At 34.3% G+C, this 14,515-nt stretch overlaps 1 protein-coding gene across 1 annotated transcript; it reads left to right on the forward strand.

The window, feature by feature from the left end:
• LOC107624859 lies at window positions 12,443-13,235 on the forward strand. The gene has a single exon (XM_016327330.2). It carries the CDS (start codon window positions 12,579-12,581, stop codon window positions 13,140-13,142), a length of 564 nt encoding a protein of 187 aa, XP_016182816.1. The 5' UTR covers window positions 12,443-12,578; the 3' UTR covers window positions 13,143-13,235.

Raw genomic sequence — 14,515 nt, forward strand, 5'->3', positions numbered from 1 at the left:
ACAAAATTTAAATAGAATTAATTAAGAACCTAATTGAAAACAGGGAAAGAAAACGGAAAGATAGGGAGATAGCGATATTGCGGTAGCAGTGACCAGCAGCTTCCTAAGTTGTGCTGGAACGGAGATTGTGGTTACCTTGGCGGTCCTGTGGCAGCAGCTCTGACGGCTCCGGGAGCGGTCATCGCTGGTGGCTACCTTCTATTTGGTTATTGTAGTATAGTGGTAAGTTTTTGGCGCTGTTGTTAGGGAATTATATATGTGTGCCATGTTATTGGTTATTATATATATGGTAATATTGTGAATAGTTGCTTTAGTTTCTTTGTTAGTTTTTGCTAGTTGTAGGATTTTGTTCCCTTTGTTCTTACTAGCTTTTGCTTTTGTTTTCTCTTGTTACCATTAATTCTCACCATTTTGGCTATGATGAGTTTGGTTCTAACTATGTTGTAGAAAATAAAAATTTCAATAAAGGTTTGCATCAAGCATGGAAAAATCAAAGGTGGGAGGAGTCTCAAGCATATGAACAATCTTCATGGCAACAACCTCCTCTGGCATACTATGAGCATAATCCATCCCATTGTGCATATTAATCCAATGGTTATGGTGAGTCTTCTTGTGGTTATCAACCACAACCACCATATGCTTTTGAACCCCCTCCTCAACATAACCCTCAACCACCATACTCACAAGCCCTATACCACCAAACACCTCCATATGATCCTAGCCCATATCCACCATACCAACAACCATATGAGCAATATGAACCATACTTAGAGCCACCACAATTCCAAAATCAATACTCCTAAGAACCACTACTTCTATATGTTGGAATAAATTAATTTAAATAACCCAAATCATCCATATTGAATCACAAAAAATATAACATAATGCGGAAGCGTACCTTTACTCATAAGAGTTAGAAATTGATGGAAGAGTTTGGATCTTGTGGTTCTTTCGATCTTCTTCAACCAAAGCCTTCTGTATTCCTAGGAGGCTGAACTGTGACTCTTTAACAATCTGGTCCGTCTCATGCATTAGATATGGAACTACCACAGCTTTTATCACATTAAATTACCGTGACTAAACCACGCCAATCACCATCCTAATATACTTAACGACATAGACCAAATTTGGATGAGTAATATGGAAATTACATGTCAAGTGATCTCATGCATGTCTATTTCCAGCTGGTCCAACTTTATTGAGATCAAACACAATACAAATATTGCAAAATGAACATTTCACATAACATGAAATAAACCATCAACTTAATTCTGCAGAAAAATAATTCAATTATCTGTCATAGGACATATAGTATAAAATAAACTCCCACTAAACCAAGGCATCACAAACATTGACACCCATTCGAGCAGTGTGTTCATGAAAGACTTTAGGGATCAATCCCTTGGTTAATGGGTCTACCAGCATATATTCTGTTCCTATATATTCTATGGAAATCTGTTTTTCTTGAATTTTCTCCTTGACAACTAAGAACTTGATATCTATATGCTTCGATTTTGTCAAGCTCTTATTGTTGTTGGAGTATAATACTGCTGACTTATTGTCACAGAATATCTTTAACGGCCTTTTAATGTCATCTACTATATGAAGCTCAGTGACAAAGTTTCGCAACCATATGCCATGAAATCGGAATCAGAGTACCTAATGATCTCCAAATTTTCTGATCTCCGATAAGTAAGCATGTAATCCTTTGTTCTCTTTAAAAAACGCATTACGCGTTAAACAGCTATCCAATGATTCATGCCTGGATTGCTCAAGTATTTACCCAACACTCCCACTATAAATGATATATCGGGACGTATGTAGACTTGAGCATACATTAAGCTCTCTAGTACTGATGCATAAAGTTTATCATGCATTGCTGTCTTCTTAAGATCATTTTGGGGCATTGCTTGAGACTAAAATTGTCTCCTTTAGCTACGGGTGTGTACATTGGTCTACAACTTTCCATGACATACCTACTTAAAACCCTTTTGATATAGTTCTTTTGTGATAATCCAAGAATACCTTGAGAGCGATCTCTTAGTATCTCGATTCCTAATACAAAAGAGGCATCACCAAGATCTTTCATTTCAAATTTGTTCGATAGAAATTTTTTAGTTTCATGCGACAAGCCTATATCGTTACTAGCAAGTAGAATGTCATCAACATATAAGACCAAAATATGTATTTACTCCCACTGAACTTGCGGTATACACACTCATCTATGATATTTACCTCAAAACCATGAGGTAATGACTTGATGAACTTGTGATACCATTGACGGAAAGCTTGTTTGAGACCATAGATGGATTTTCTCCTTTTTTTATTGGATCTCCTTAATGACACTTCTTGAGGTTGTTGAGCTTGCTGTATGGGTTGGGATTGAAGAGGATTCTTATTATTTTCCTGTGCTGTAGCAGTATCTTGAGCAAGAACGATGTTCTCATTGTTCTCTTGTACTGTAACTGGATCTACAATAGGATTTTCATTGTGCTCTTGTACTATAACTGTATCTTGAACAATAATAGGTCCAAGGACCTGATCATTGTCAGTTACAGAATCCTCATCAAAAGTAACATTCTGAATATTTCCCCCCCCCCCAAACTCAACATCCTCAAGAAATCTCGCATTTCCCATTTCAAAAATAGACCTTGATGCAGGATTGTAAAACTTGTACCCCCGTAAGCGCTCAGCGTAACCAACAAAGTAGCAACTAATTGTCCTTGAGTCCAATTTTCTTTCATGCAGTCTATAAGGTCGCGCCTTAGCTGGACATCCCCAAATATGCAAATGCTTTATACTGGGCCTTTTCCCAGTCCAAATTTCAGATGAGTTTTGTTAACTGCTTTACTTGGCACCCTATTAAGGATGTACACTGCGGTCTTTAAGGCTTCTCCCCAGAGTGATTCAGGCAAGGAAGAATGACTAATCATACTTCTCACCATGTCTTTAAGAGTTCGGTTCCTTCGCTCTGCAACACCATTCATGCTAGGTTTGCCTGGCATGGTGTATTGCGGAGCAATACCACACTCCTCTAGGAAAAGAGCAAAAGGCCCGGGACGTTGCTCACCTGAACCGTCATATCTTCCGTAGTATTCACCACCACGATCAGATTTGACAGCTTTAATTTTCTTTCCAAGTTGAAGTTTAACTTCAGCTTTGAAAGACTTGAAAACATCCAAGGCTTGGGACTTTTCATGAATTCAATATAGATACCCATAACGAGAGTAATCATCTATGAATCTAATAAAGTACCATTGTCCATTCCAAGAGACAGTAGGGAATGGGCCACATATATCGGTATGTATCAGTTCTAAGACATCTTTAGCTCTCTCGACACCTAATTTTTTTTCGTTTGTCCTTTTCCCCTTTATGCACTCAATGCAGACTTCAAAGTCCGCCAAATTTAGGGGTCCAAGAATTCCATCTGACACGAGCCTCTGAATTCTCTGTTTAGAGATATGACCTAGGCGTTTGTGCCATAATGATGCCGAATTCTCATTTTGTTTTCGTTTTGTACCCGTTTGCAGTATTTCATTATTATAGGAATTTAAGTCCAGCCTATATAGATTATCCACCAAATGACCAGAGCAAATATTATTCGAATTATAGAAGAGACTGACTTTATTGTCTCCGAACGAACAAAAATAACCTGATTTGTCCAAACGAGAAATAGAAACCAAATTTCGTCTAAATGACGGTACATAAAACGTCTCTAATAAATCCAAGTAAAATCCACTTGTGGAACATAATCTAAACGTTCCTATAGCTTCGACTGCAACTATATTGCCGTCTGCCACATATATGTATCTTTCAGCATCACTTGGCGGTCGGCTCCACAGGCAACCCTGCATAGTAACACTTACATGAGTAGTAGCAGCAGAATCTACCCACCAAGTATTAACAGGTGCATAACTTAAACTAGCCTTAGAACAAACGAAAGTAAGAATTATACCCTTCTTTACACGCCAAGTGGCATATTTGGTACAATTCTTCTTCATGTGTCCCACCTTCTTACAGAAGAAACAGGTTGAAACTTGATCCTGTTTCTTAGCCTTTTTTCTGCTAAGAAGGCACATTCGCAGTGGTATTACGCTTTCTTTTATACTGAGAAGATGAAGCTATGTGAGCACTTTCAATCTTATCTTGCTGTAGCCTCTCTTCTTCTTGCACACAGTGAGATATAAGCTCATTTAAGGACCAAGTGTCCTTCAGAGTGTTATAACTCACTTTGAATTGCCCAAAGTATGCAGGAAGGGAAATCAAAATGAAATGTACGAGTAAATCTTCAGATAACTCTAACTTTAGTGCTTTCAATTTTGAAGCAAGATGAGACATTTCCATAATGTACTCCCTTATGTTCCCTTTACCTTTATACCTCATGGAGACAAGTTTGCTCAAAAGACTACTTGCCTCCGCCTTTTTATTTTTAGTAAAGAATTTTTCAACATCTTTCAGAAACTGTTTAGCATCTTTATCCTCAGTAATTGAGCCCCGAAACGCCTCAGGAATTGAGCGTTTCATGATCATAATGCTCATTCGATTGGATCTCTCCCACTTCTCTATTTTAACCTCATTGAGATTTTCCGGAGTGGAAGTGGGTTTCTTCTCTGGAAGAGCTATATCTAGATCCATACAACCGAGGACAATCTCCACGGTATCCTTCTAAACTTTAAAGTTTGAACCATTCAGCATAGGAATACTGCTAATTTGTGCAGAAACATTGGTAGCTGAAGCCATAGTTTCTGAATTAAAACAAATAAACATGTAGTAAACATTAGTTAAATAATTGGAAAAAAATCCATATTGAGATATCTAGAACAACATTGATTTTCAATCTTTGGATAGAAAATTAACTGTAAGTGATACTCTCATTGTAGTAATCAAATATTGTCGAAATTTCTGTCACACATTAAGCCTTTCTTTGGACCGACTTAATGCGCACATGAAAACTTAAACTTCGCAACCTATTTATTACCGCATATATTTTCTATTAATTGGCCAAGCAATAACCTTCCTTTGAATCGATTATTGACCGCATAATTAATAGAAAATAAACAAAAGTGTGCAATGCTTATTATTTGGCAAACAATAAACTTCCTTTGGGCCGATTATTGTTCGCATAAATAATAAGTATTACTTTATTCTTAATCATTACCCAAATATTTATTTACCATCAATATATGTACGTAATTCGGCTAAATATAAGCCTTCCTTTGGGCTGACCAATATCCACATGAATTACATATCACCATATTCCTAATGTTTTAAATAAATCAATTTTCACAAAAGATGCTACTTTGACAGCACAATGTTCAATCAATTTATTTCAAAACTAAATCTTTATAAAATAGGTGGGTATATTAATCTAAATTGTTACTAATGTTCTTATGTAATAATTAAATAATATTTTTTTATTATTATTTAAATATTATTAATATGTATATATAACTTGGCCAAATATAGATCTTTCTTTAAGTAGATCAATATTCGCATAAGTGACATATACATAATAATCTTTATATTCCAAAAGAGATTATTAATCAATTGTATACTAAATTAATAGAATAAATCAATTATCACATCAAATTTAAAAAAATAGATCCAGTAAAATATATATATGCGCGGGCAATAATATATATATACACGCAATATATTAAACCCACACCAAAGGCTTAATATATATATATATAATCGAAAGAATAATACAAAAAATTGATATTTTTGATGACTAAATTATAGATGGCTCTGATACTATTTGTTGGAATAAATTAATTTAAATAACCAAGATCATCCATATTGAATCACCAAAAATATAACATAATGCGGAAGCATACCTTTACTTATAAGAGTTAGAAATTGATGGAAGAATTTGGATCTTGTGGTTCTTTCGATCTTCCTCAACCAAAGCCTTCTGTATTCTTAGGAGGCTGAATTGTGACTTTTTTTTTATGGGAAAAGAGCAACAAAGGCGGCTTTGGTATATCGGGGACCGAAACCCTGAAAGTCTATTTATATTTGAGCATGGCACCCATTAAACCCTAAAGCCCAAATAAAATAGTATCTAAAGTCCAAAAGATAATATATCTAAAATCCAAAAGATAATTATCTAAGGAACAAAAGATAATATCCGGTTTTATTCTCATTTAATTCTAAATCAAAAGTAATAATGACTTATTCAATTTAGCATTTATAACAATAAATGAGATCATCATTATATAAGTCATTTAATTTGAAATAGCATAATTTGTGATTATAATTAATATATGTATTGCCCACAAACAAATTAGGGAATTAAAATAATTTCCTAACACTATATACACCATATCCATACTCTTACCAAGATGAACCACCTCCCATGTATGAGAACTCTCATCCACATGATGAATTCTCCTTTCCACCACAACCCTCCATGGAAGAATATCCATATACATCGATCCAAGAGCAACATGATCCTAATTATGTTAGCCAAGTAGAACAAGAGCCAATGGATCGTCTCATGGAAGCGATGGATCGGCTTAAAGCAATCTTGTTTCTCAAGGAGCAAGAAGAAGTCCAAAAGAGGCACGAAACTATCATGGCTAACTTTGCCAAAATTAAAGACAACTTAGACTCATGGGATTCATGCCACAAACAAAGTATTTACACGGATGAATGTAGAGAATCAACCGAAGAGTAGAGCATGAAGGAGATTTTAGAATCTCAACTTGAGAACAAGGAGATGGAGTATGTCTTGCAACAAGTGGAGGAAGCCGAAATCATTGAAGAGGAAGAAGTGGTAGAAGATCTAGGAGAAATTGAGTGTGAGGTGGATTCCAAGGTTGTAGAACCTTCTTCCATTAAGCTTGAAGTTGATGTTGAGGAGGATAATGCGCAACCTCCAAGGCATATTGTGAATGATGAAAGATTGGAAGAAGTTGAGCAAGCGGCAAGCCCCACCGTTGAAGATGATTTTGCACCAACCAATATGCTATTTGAGATTGTTGAACCTTCCTCATTGTGTTGTGAAATTGTTGAAGGTTGCTAGTTAGCTTGAACTCCACTAAATCTAGTCCTTCACTAGGAATTGACTAGGACTTGTGGATTAGAGTTAATTGTGCTCACTTGACTTTCCTTCAATTGTTAGAGGATAACTAAGTGAGAGCAAAATACACTTACCATCACAATTGAGGATGATAATGAGGATAGGAATTTCAACTCTCAACCCTTGCCAAGACTTTTTTTAGTTGGTGTCTTTAATTGTCTTAGTTTAATTGCTTTTAGTATTTAGTTATTATTTGATTCTTTACTTTCTTACTTTTTATATTTCTTGTCTATTGCCATCACAACCCCCTTTTTTCCTCATAACCAATAATATGCACACTTTTTTACAATTTCTTTAGCTGCATACGCGGACGTCTTAACACACGTCCACTATAGAAAATTGTATATCATTTTGAAGCTCCGAATGTTAACTTTCTAATGCCACTGAAATTGTCTCATTTGGATCTCTGTAACTCAAGTTATGATCACTTGATACGAAGAGGTCAAGATTGACAGACCTACAAATCCTTCACTTCTTCATGAATTCTTTACTTTTGCATGTTTTTTCTTTATCCTTCCAAGCCATCCTTGCCTTCAATCACTTAAACAAACACATCAAGGTATCGAATGGAATAAAAGTGAAATTAAAATTAGCAATTTTAAGCATAAAAGGCATGGTTTTCATCACTAAGCACAATTAGGAGAAATTCACAAAACTATGTTATTTCAATGAATAAATGCAAGAGAAGTTAATAAAATCCACCCAATTAAAGTAAATAAATATCATAAAATATGAATTTATCAGTTGTCCCAGAAAATCGTAATCGGTCTATCCAATGGCACTCAAAAATCCCTCAAAATGTAGCTGATTCACCTACCTTCACAAGCAGCTAGTGCCAAAGCCCTATACTCCACCTCTGCTGAGGAATGGACAACAGTGACCTAGTTTCTACTTTTTCAAGAAATAAGTGATGAACTAAGAAAGAAACAGAATCCCAAAACTGAGGGAAAGTGGGTAGAAGTGGACTGGAATGACGCAGTGACCGAATCATAATGAAAAGGAAATATGTGTTCATAGAAAATCACATTTCGAGAAAGAAAGATGTCTTTATTAACCAAATCTAATAATAAGAAATCGTTTGTACTAGACATATACCCCAGAAAAGCACATTTCCGAGCTCGTTTATTAAACTTTGTCCTATAAGCAACCAAAGTTGAGGCGGAGGGCCAAACAACCAAATACTCAAAGATGCTGAATAATAGGCAAAGTTTGATAAAGAATTTGAAAAAGACTCTCCAGTGTAAAGGACAGAGTATACGACACCCTATTCAGTATGTGGATAGCCCAAGTCATGGCAAAGGTCCAAAATTTAAGTGGCAGATTGCTTTTGAAAACCAAGGCCCGAGCCATGTTTGAAATATTTTGTTGCTTGCCCTCTACCACACCATTTTGCTAGGGAGTCTCAACACAAGTAATGTGGTGTACTATGCCTTTGGAACTATAGAAAGCAGTCATGAGAAACTCTTTGTCATTGTAACTCTGTATAGTTTTTTTTTTTTTATTAAATTGTGTCTCCACAAAGTGCACAAAGTCCCAGATTAATTGGAAGGTTTAAGATTTCAATTTCATAAAATAAGTGAACCAAGATTTATCTTTCACAATGGTTAAGAAATATTTATGTCCCTTTGTGGAGGGTATAGCAACAGGTCCCAAATATCAACATGTATCATATTGAAACATTCAACAGATTTAATATTGCTAGAAGGAAAAGATAAATGCTTCTGTTTAGCAAAATGGCACAGTTCACATGGTATATTATTCAATGAATCAAAATTACACTTCAAAAAGTTATATTCCCTTTGCATTATTTCTAATTTATCAGAGACAATGTGTTCTAATCTGTCATGCCATAGGGCTGCAGAGTGCTTATTGGTGGAAATGGTATGGATGACCTGAGTGGAGGGATGAGTGCTATGGCTTAATGTGTCTGAGTTCAGTATATACAACCCATTTTTTAGATCAGCAGTGCCAATCATCTTCAGCTTCATCTAATCCTGCATCTCACAATTCACACTATTGAATAAAAATTGACAAGAAAATTTTGAGGTTACTTTTGAGACTGAAATGATGTTATATGAGAAAGAAGGCACATATAAAGCATCAGTTAAGTAGAAAAACTCAGTAAACCAAATTGTTTTCCTAATGGTAGATACAATTTGGGAACCATCTGGCATCTTAACCAGGATTGAATATATGAAATAATAGCGGTTGAAAATTTTTAAAGAGAACGATACATGAGTAGTTGCTCGTATATCTAATATCCAATCCGATGGTCTTAAATTGTGACTTGAAAGTGAAAGAAATTTATGTATACTTGCTGAAGGAGCATGAACCGTGGTTACCAGATTAGTAGAATGAGCATGTTTATCACCATGAGGGTTGAATAGAGTAATCAAAGCTTGTTTTTGCTCTTCAAAGAATAAGGTGTTTACATTGGTGTCACTCTTCAAGGCTTCAGAGATAGTGTCATTTTGTACATCATTTTCATCTGCCACCATGCTGTTAACAACTCGCCTATTGTCAGTCATTTGAGGCTTCTGCATATGAGAGGGATAACCATGCTTATGATAACATATGTCAATAGTGTGACTAGGTTTGCCGCATTGAGTGCATTGCTTAGTGGAACTATGACAGCGGCCCCCGCGACCACCGTATCCTCTGCCTCATGAAGGAGAATATTGGAGAAATTGGGGTGAAATTGGAGGTTTGTGAAACATTGACTAACATAACCATCTGTCTCTCTTGCTGTAGAAGCATAGAGAATATCGTAGCAAGGATTAGGAATGGCTACATAAGCATAACTTGAGATTGAACACCCGCATGCTCCTCATTCATGCCCGTATGAATCTTATAACATTGATCTGTAGTCTCTAAAAATGCTACAGACATAGTCACATTTGTGCAGACAATCACAGTTCAGAATCGGTCAAAACTCCTCTAATTCCTCCCAAATAGACTTGAGCTTGATGAAGTAAGAAGTAATCGACAACTCCCCCTGTTTGGTGAGAAACATCTCTTCCTCCAACCCAGTGATGCTAAAAATGTCCCTTTAATAAAATTGATGACTTAAATCTCGCCAAAGATCCGCGACAATATTGCACCACAACACACTACCTAAAATCTTAGAAATAAGAGAAGCATGAAGCTAGGAAAGCATACAAGAATTATAACATTCCCAAGCCTCAAAAGTAGGGTCAGTCTTATTAGGTTTGGGAAGAGAACCATCCACAAATAGAAATTTGTTCTTCGTCTTCAGAGAGATTGTCACAGAACAGGACCAAGAATGATAATTTGTGATTGTTCAGGGGAATGGAAGTGAGTGAGATACCAGGATTTTTGCTCGGATGAAAAAAAATTGACTAAAAGGATCCTAATTGAGATTGGAGTTGGATCTGACGGAAGGAGAAAATTGAGATTGCATAGTCGAAAAGTGATGCATCATCAGCATGAAATTATGAGATTCAGTGGTGGAGAATCCAGGATTTTCCAAATCGGACAAAATGTTGCGAAAGCAAGTTCCACGAACTAGGAATCGTGCGCAAGAGAAATTGAAAGTAGCACAAAGACGCTAATCCCCTTGAGACTCAACAAGAACGAGCACCTCCCTTTAATCCCTGTAAACTCGTGATTGGAGTCGACACTTCAACAGAACCGAAGCGAAGCACTCTCATCAACGCTGTCATGTGGGTGAATCGGAGAAGAAGAAAGAAAATAAGTGGAAAAAACGCTCACTGCACCATGTAAAAACTCAGAACCAGCTCATAAATTAAAAAAGAGAAAGAGAATAAGAAGATAAGTTCCAAGTTCAGAAATTGAGAACTTGCAGAATGGTTTAAAACTAACTATATCAATGAATTAACTTAATCATCTAGCCAGTTAGACTAATCATCCTTAACAACTTCTAACTAAATTGTATAGGAGGAATCATCTACTACTAGCTAATCATCTACTACTAACTAGTACAATAAACTTATGCTATATTTTCCAACAATTTGTCTAGTATTGATTTTTTTTTTCTTAATACTAACTAAACTTTAAATTTTTAGATCATAAAAAGCCTAATACCATATTATAAAATTATTTCTTCTAGTAATAATTTTATAATGTGTAAAATATTATAACAGTTTATATATATTCTGTTTCAATTTGTATTTAAAATTGTAATAAGATCCCATAGTTTACGTATAAATTTTGAATTCGCTGGTGCTTTTAGCAAAGAGTAAAATATCGTTTTTGTCCCAATATTTGGGATAAATCCTATTTATGTCCCTAACGTTTAAATCGTCCTATTTGTATCCCTAACGTTTGTAAAAGTGATTCAATGTTATTCTGCCGTCAATTACACATCATGAGCGCTTTAGTTTGAGTTTTAAAAATCTCTTCTTGAAGTTAGAATACAAATGTTTGGGATAGAATCGATGATCTACTCCAAAAAATAGCTCATCAAATGTTGAAACTAATTCCTACAACCATTTATATAATTCACATTTCTAGGGACATAATTGAATCTAAACACAAATAGTGGGTATAATATTAAAATCAAACACATCCAAGTGAGACCTAATTGAGAATGAATACATCCAAGTGAGAATAATTGAAAAATATAATATGATTTGTTAGTATAATTGATAGTAGGATAACATTGAATCACTTTTATAAACGTTAAGGATATCATAGTTTACGTATAAATTTTGAATCCGCTGGTGCTTTTAACAACTTATATAAAATTAAAACAAAATTAAAAAAAATACATCTTTTAAAAAATTATAAATAAATAATATTAAAAAGTTATTTTATTTAAGTAATTTCTCCTTAAATTTGTTTGCAGTCACATATAGACACTACTTTTAAATGTTTAAATAAAAATTAAAAATAATAATGTTTTGTCCTTTTATCTGAATTTCTGAGAAGAAGAAGAACATACACACATATTCACGTATTTTAAATGTAGTGAAGTGATGACATGAATAATCTAATGAAGAGGCACTGGTAGTAGATACGCAGGTAAACTTGTCTCCAAAGGCGTACACACACTCCTCACTCGGTATATTCCTATCGCTAATGACGCGTCAGAATTAATATTTTTTATTAATATTAGATATTATTTAATTTATATTTTATTTTTATATTATTATAATTTAAAATTTAAAATTTAAATACTAATAATTAAAAATAATAATTTTTATTAGTTATATAATATTACGTTAATTAATATTTAATAATAAGCACTGTATATATATTGGTGTAAGTGTAAGTAAGCTGAGGTCAAAAGTCAAAAAGTCCACGCATACATATATATTTCACGAAAGAACTCGTCAACTTCTTTCGCTATTTCTTTCTCTTTTTCGTGTTCCCTTCCAACAAATTTTTCTACCCCTTGACATCCTTATAAGAGCATCAACCTTCACCCTCGTTATTAATCTCCCTCATCACAACAACGAAAACAATCTAAACTAACACCACACACACATATCTAATAATTAGCATCAGCATCATGGGGCTAAGCTCACGAACTATAGAGATTACGGTTATTTCCGGTGAAAACGTTCATGTGAAGGAGGAATCATACGTCGTCGTTCGAGCTGAGTCACTCAAATCTTGCACAACAAAAGCAGCCAAAAACACTCACATTATTATCAACAATAATCATAGCTCAAGTTTGATTTCATGGAACGAGAAGTTATTGCTTGAGATTCCAATGCATGCAAGGTCCATTACATTTGAAGTTCAATGCAAGAATTCAAGAGCAAGTAGTGCTAGACCCGTTGGGATGGCAAGGATTGCTATTTCGGATATATTGTTGGGTGGTTCGGGGTTCGGCAGCGACAGCGACGGCGTCAATAATGTGTTGAGTTATAGGTTGAGGGACTGGGATGGACGGAGAAATGGAGTTATTCATTTCTCCGTAACGACTGCGAAGATCTCGGCCGCCGTGGAAGAAGCAGTGGAGGCGCCGGTGAAGGGTTTGGTGGAGGATCACATGAAGAAGAATAATAAGAACTCCAATGAAGTTGTTCTTGGTGTTCCTTTATGGTGGAACTACCCCAATATTATTTGAAGATCTATATTATTGCTCTCTTTTTTGTTGTTTTTTAAGTTTATTCATTTTTTGTTTTTCCAGATCAAGGATTCATTTAATTAATTTCTCTTTGAAAAAAATGTTCTGAGCCAACAATTTTTAATATTTTTTGTTATTATTTGGCTACCATGGCATAAATACTAAATTATTCTTAATAAATAAGTTTTCTTAATAAATAAATTTTATAAATTTATATGTACAAATTTTAAAAAATTAAATACAAATTATATTATTCTAAAATTTTAATAAATATAAATATAAATTATATATTTTTGTGTCTAAAATATTTGTAAATTTAGGTATAAATTATTATTATTTTTGTAGCATTATTTTTAATTTTATGCATATCTGCTTGTAATGAGATATATTTATTATTTAAGCTCACATAGAATTTTCTATAAATCGTAATTAGCTTGCTTCACTACTTGGTTTTTTGGTATTACTTTATAAGGAATTCTTACTTGAGAAACACTTACGTATAGATTAAAATTGTACATAAAATACATAACGACATTCCATGATAAAGAAGAAAAGAAAAGAATGAAAAAGCAAAACTCAAAAGCACAATGTTCACATTCTTATTAATTATTATAATATATATTAGTAAATAAAATTATCATCTTAAACGGAGTTATTACGTGTTTGGCAAGTTATATGGTCAAACTGAATAACAATACTTTTAGTTGAAAGTCGGTTGCTGGTTACGGTTCGGAAGTTCACAAGGAAAATAAACAATTGCGGCCCTTTCACAAGGGATTTGCGTGGTTCAGAACCGCCGCTACACGGATCCGCGAATTTGATTTGCTGCCAATTTTTAAGGCGTTGGTAAAGAATTAAAGATTCTTAGCAATTTTCAACAATCACTACTGTGCTATAAGGTGGAAACTCAGGTGAAGTCGACTTCACGTGAAGTTGATACTGAGAATCGTTAGATAATTTGACTGATTTGACTAAATTTTCATCCAACGGCTCTCAGATATCAACTTCACGTGAAATCGACTTCACCTGAGTTTTTACTGTGCTATAATCATCGTTACATAGGTAATTGATTTGTGATTTGAAAGTTGAAACTGCCTCTATTTCCTTTATTGGTTTCAAGAAATAAAATTGCGACCTAATTGCGAAATCGTTGATAAACTGATCGGTCCCAATTCTCTAAAACATTTTGTTAACAAAATTATATATACATACATTCATTCATGTTGTAGTTATGGCACTACTATAGGATTAAAGAGAAAAATTAAAAAATATGGCTCATGTGTGTACTTTTATTTTTTTTTTCAAATTAAAGATAAAGTATATTTTATATATATTAAAAATAAAAAATATTATATACACTAAAATCAATCGTT

This window comes from Arachis ipaensis, chromosome B02 (assembly GCF_000816755.2).
Source record: "Arachis ipaensis cultivar K30076 chromosome B02, Araip1.1, whole genome shotgun sequence".
In the NCBI taxonomy this organism is placed as follows: Eukaryota; Viridiplantae; Streptophyta; class Magnoliopsida; order Fabales; family Fabaceae; genus Arachis; species Arachis ipaensis.

Coding starts and splice junctions, on each gene's coding strand:
- LOC107624859 (XM_016327330.2), top strand. CDS start 12,579: ATGGGGCTAAGCTCACGAACTATAGAGATTACGGTTATTTCCGGTGAA.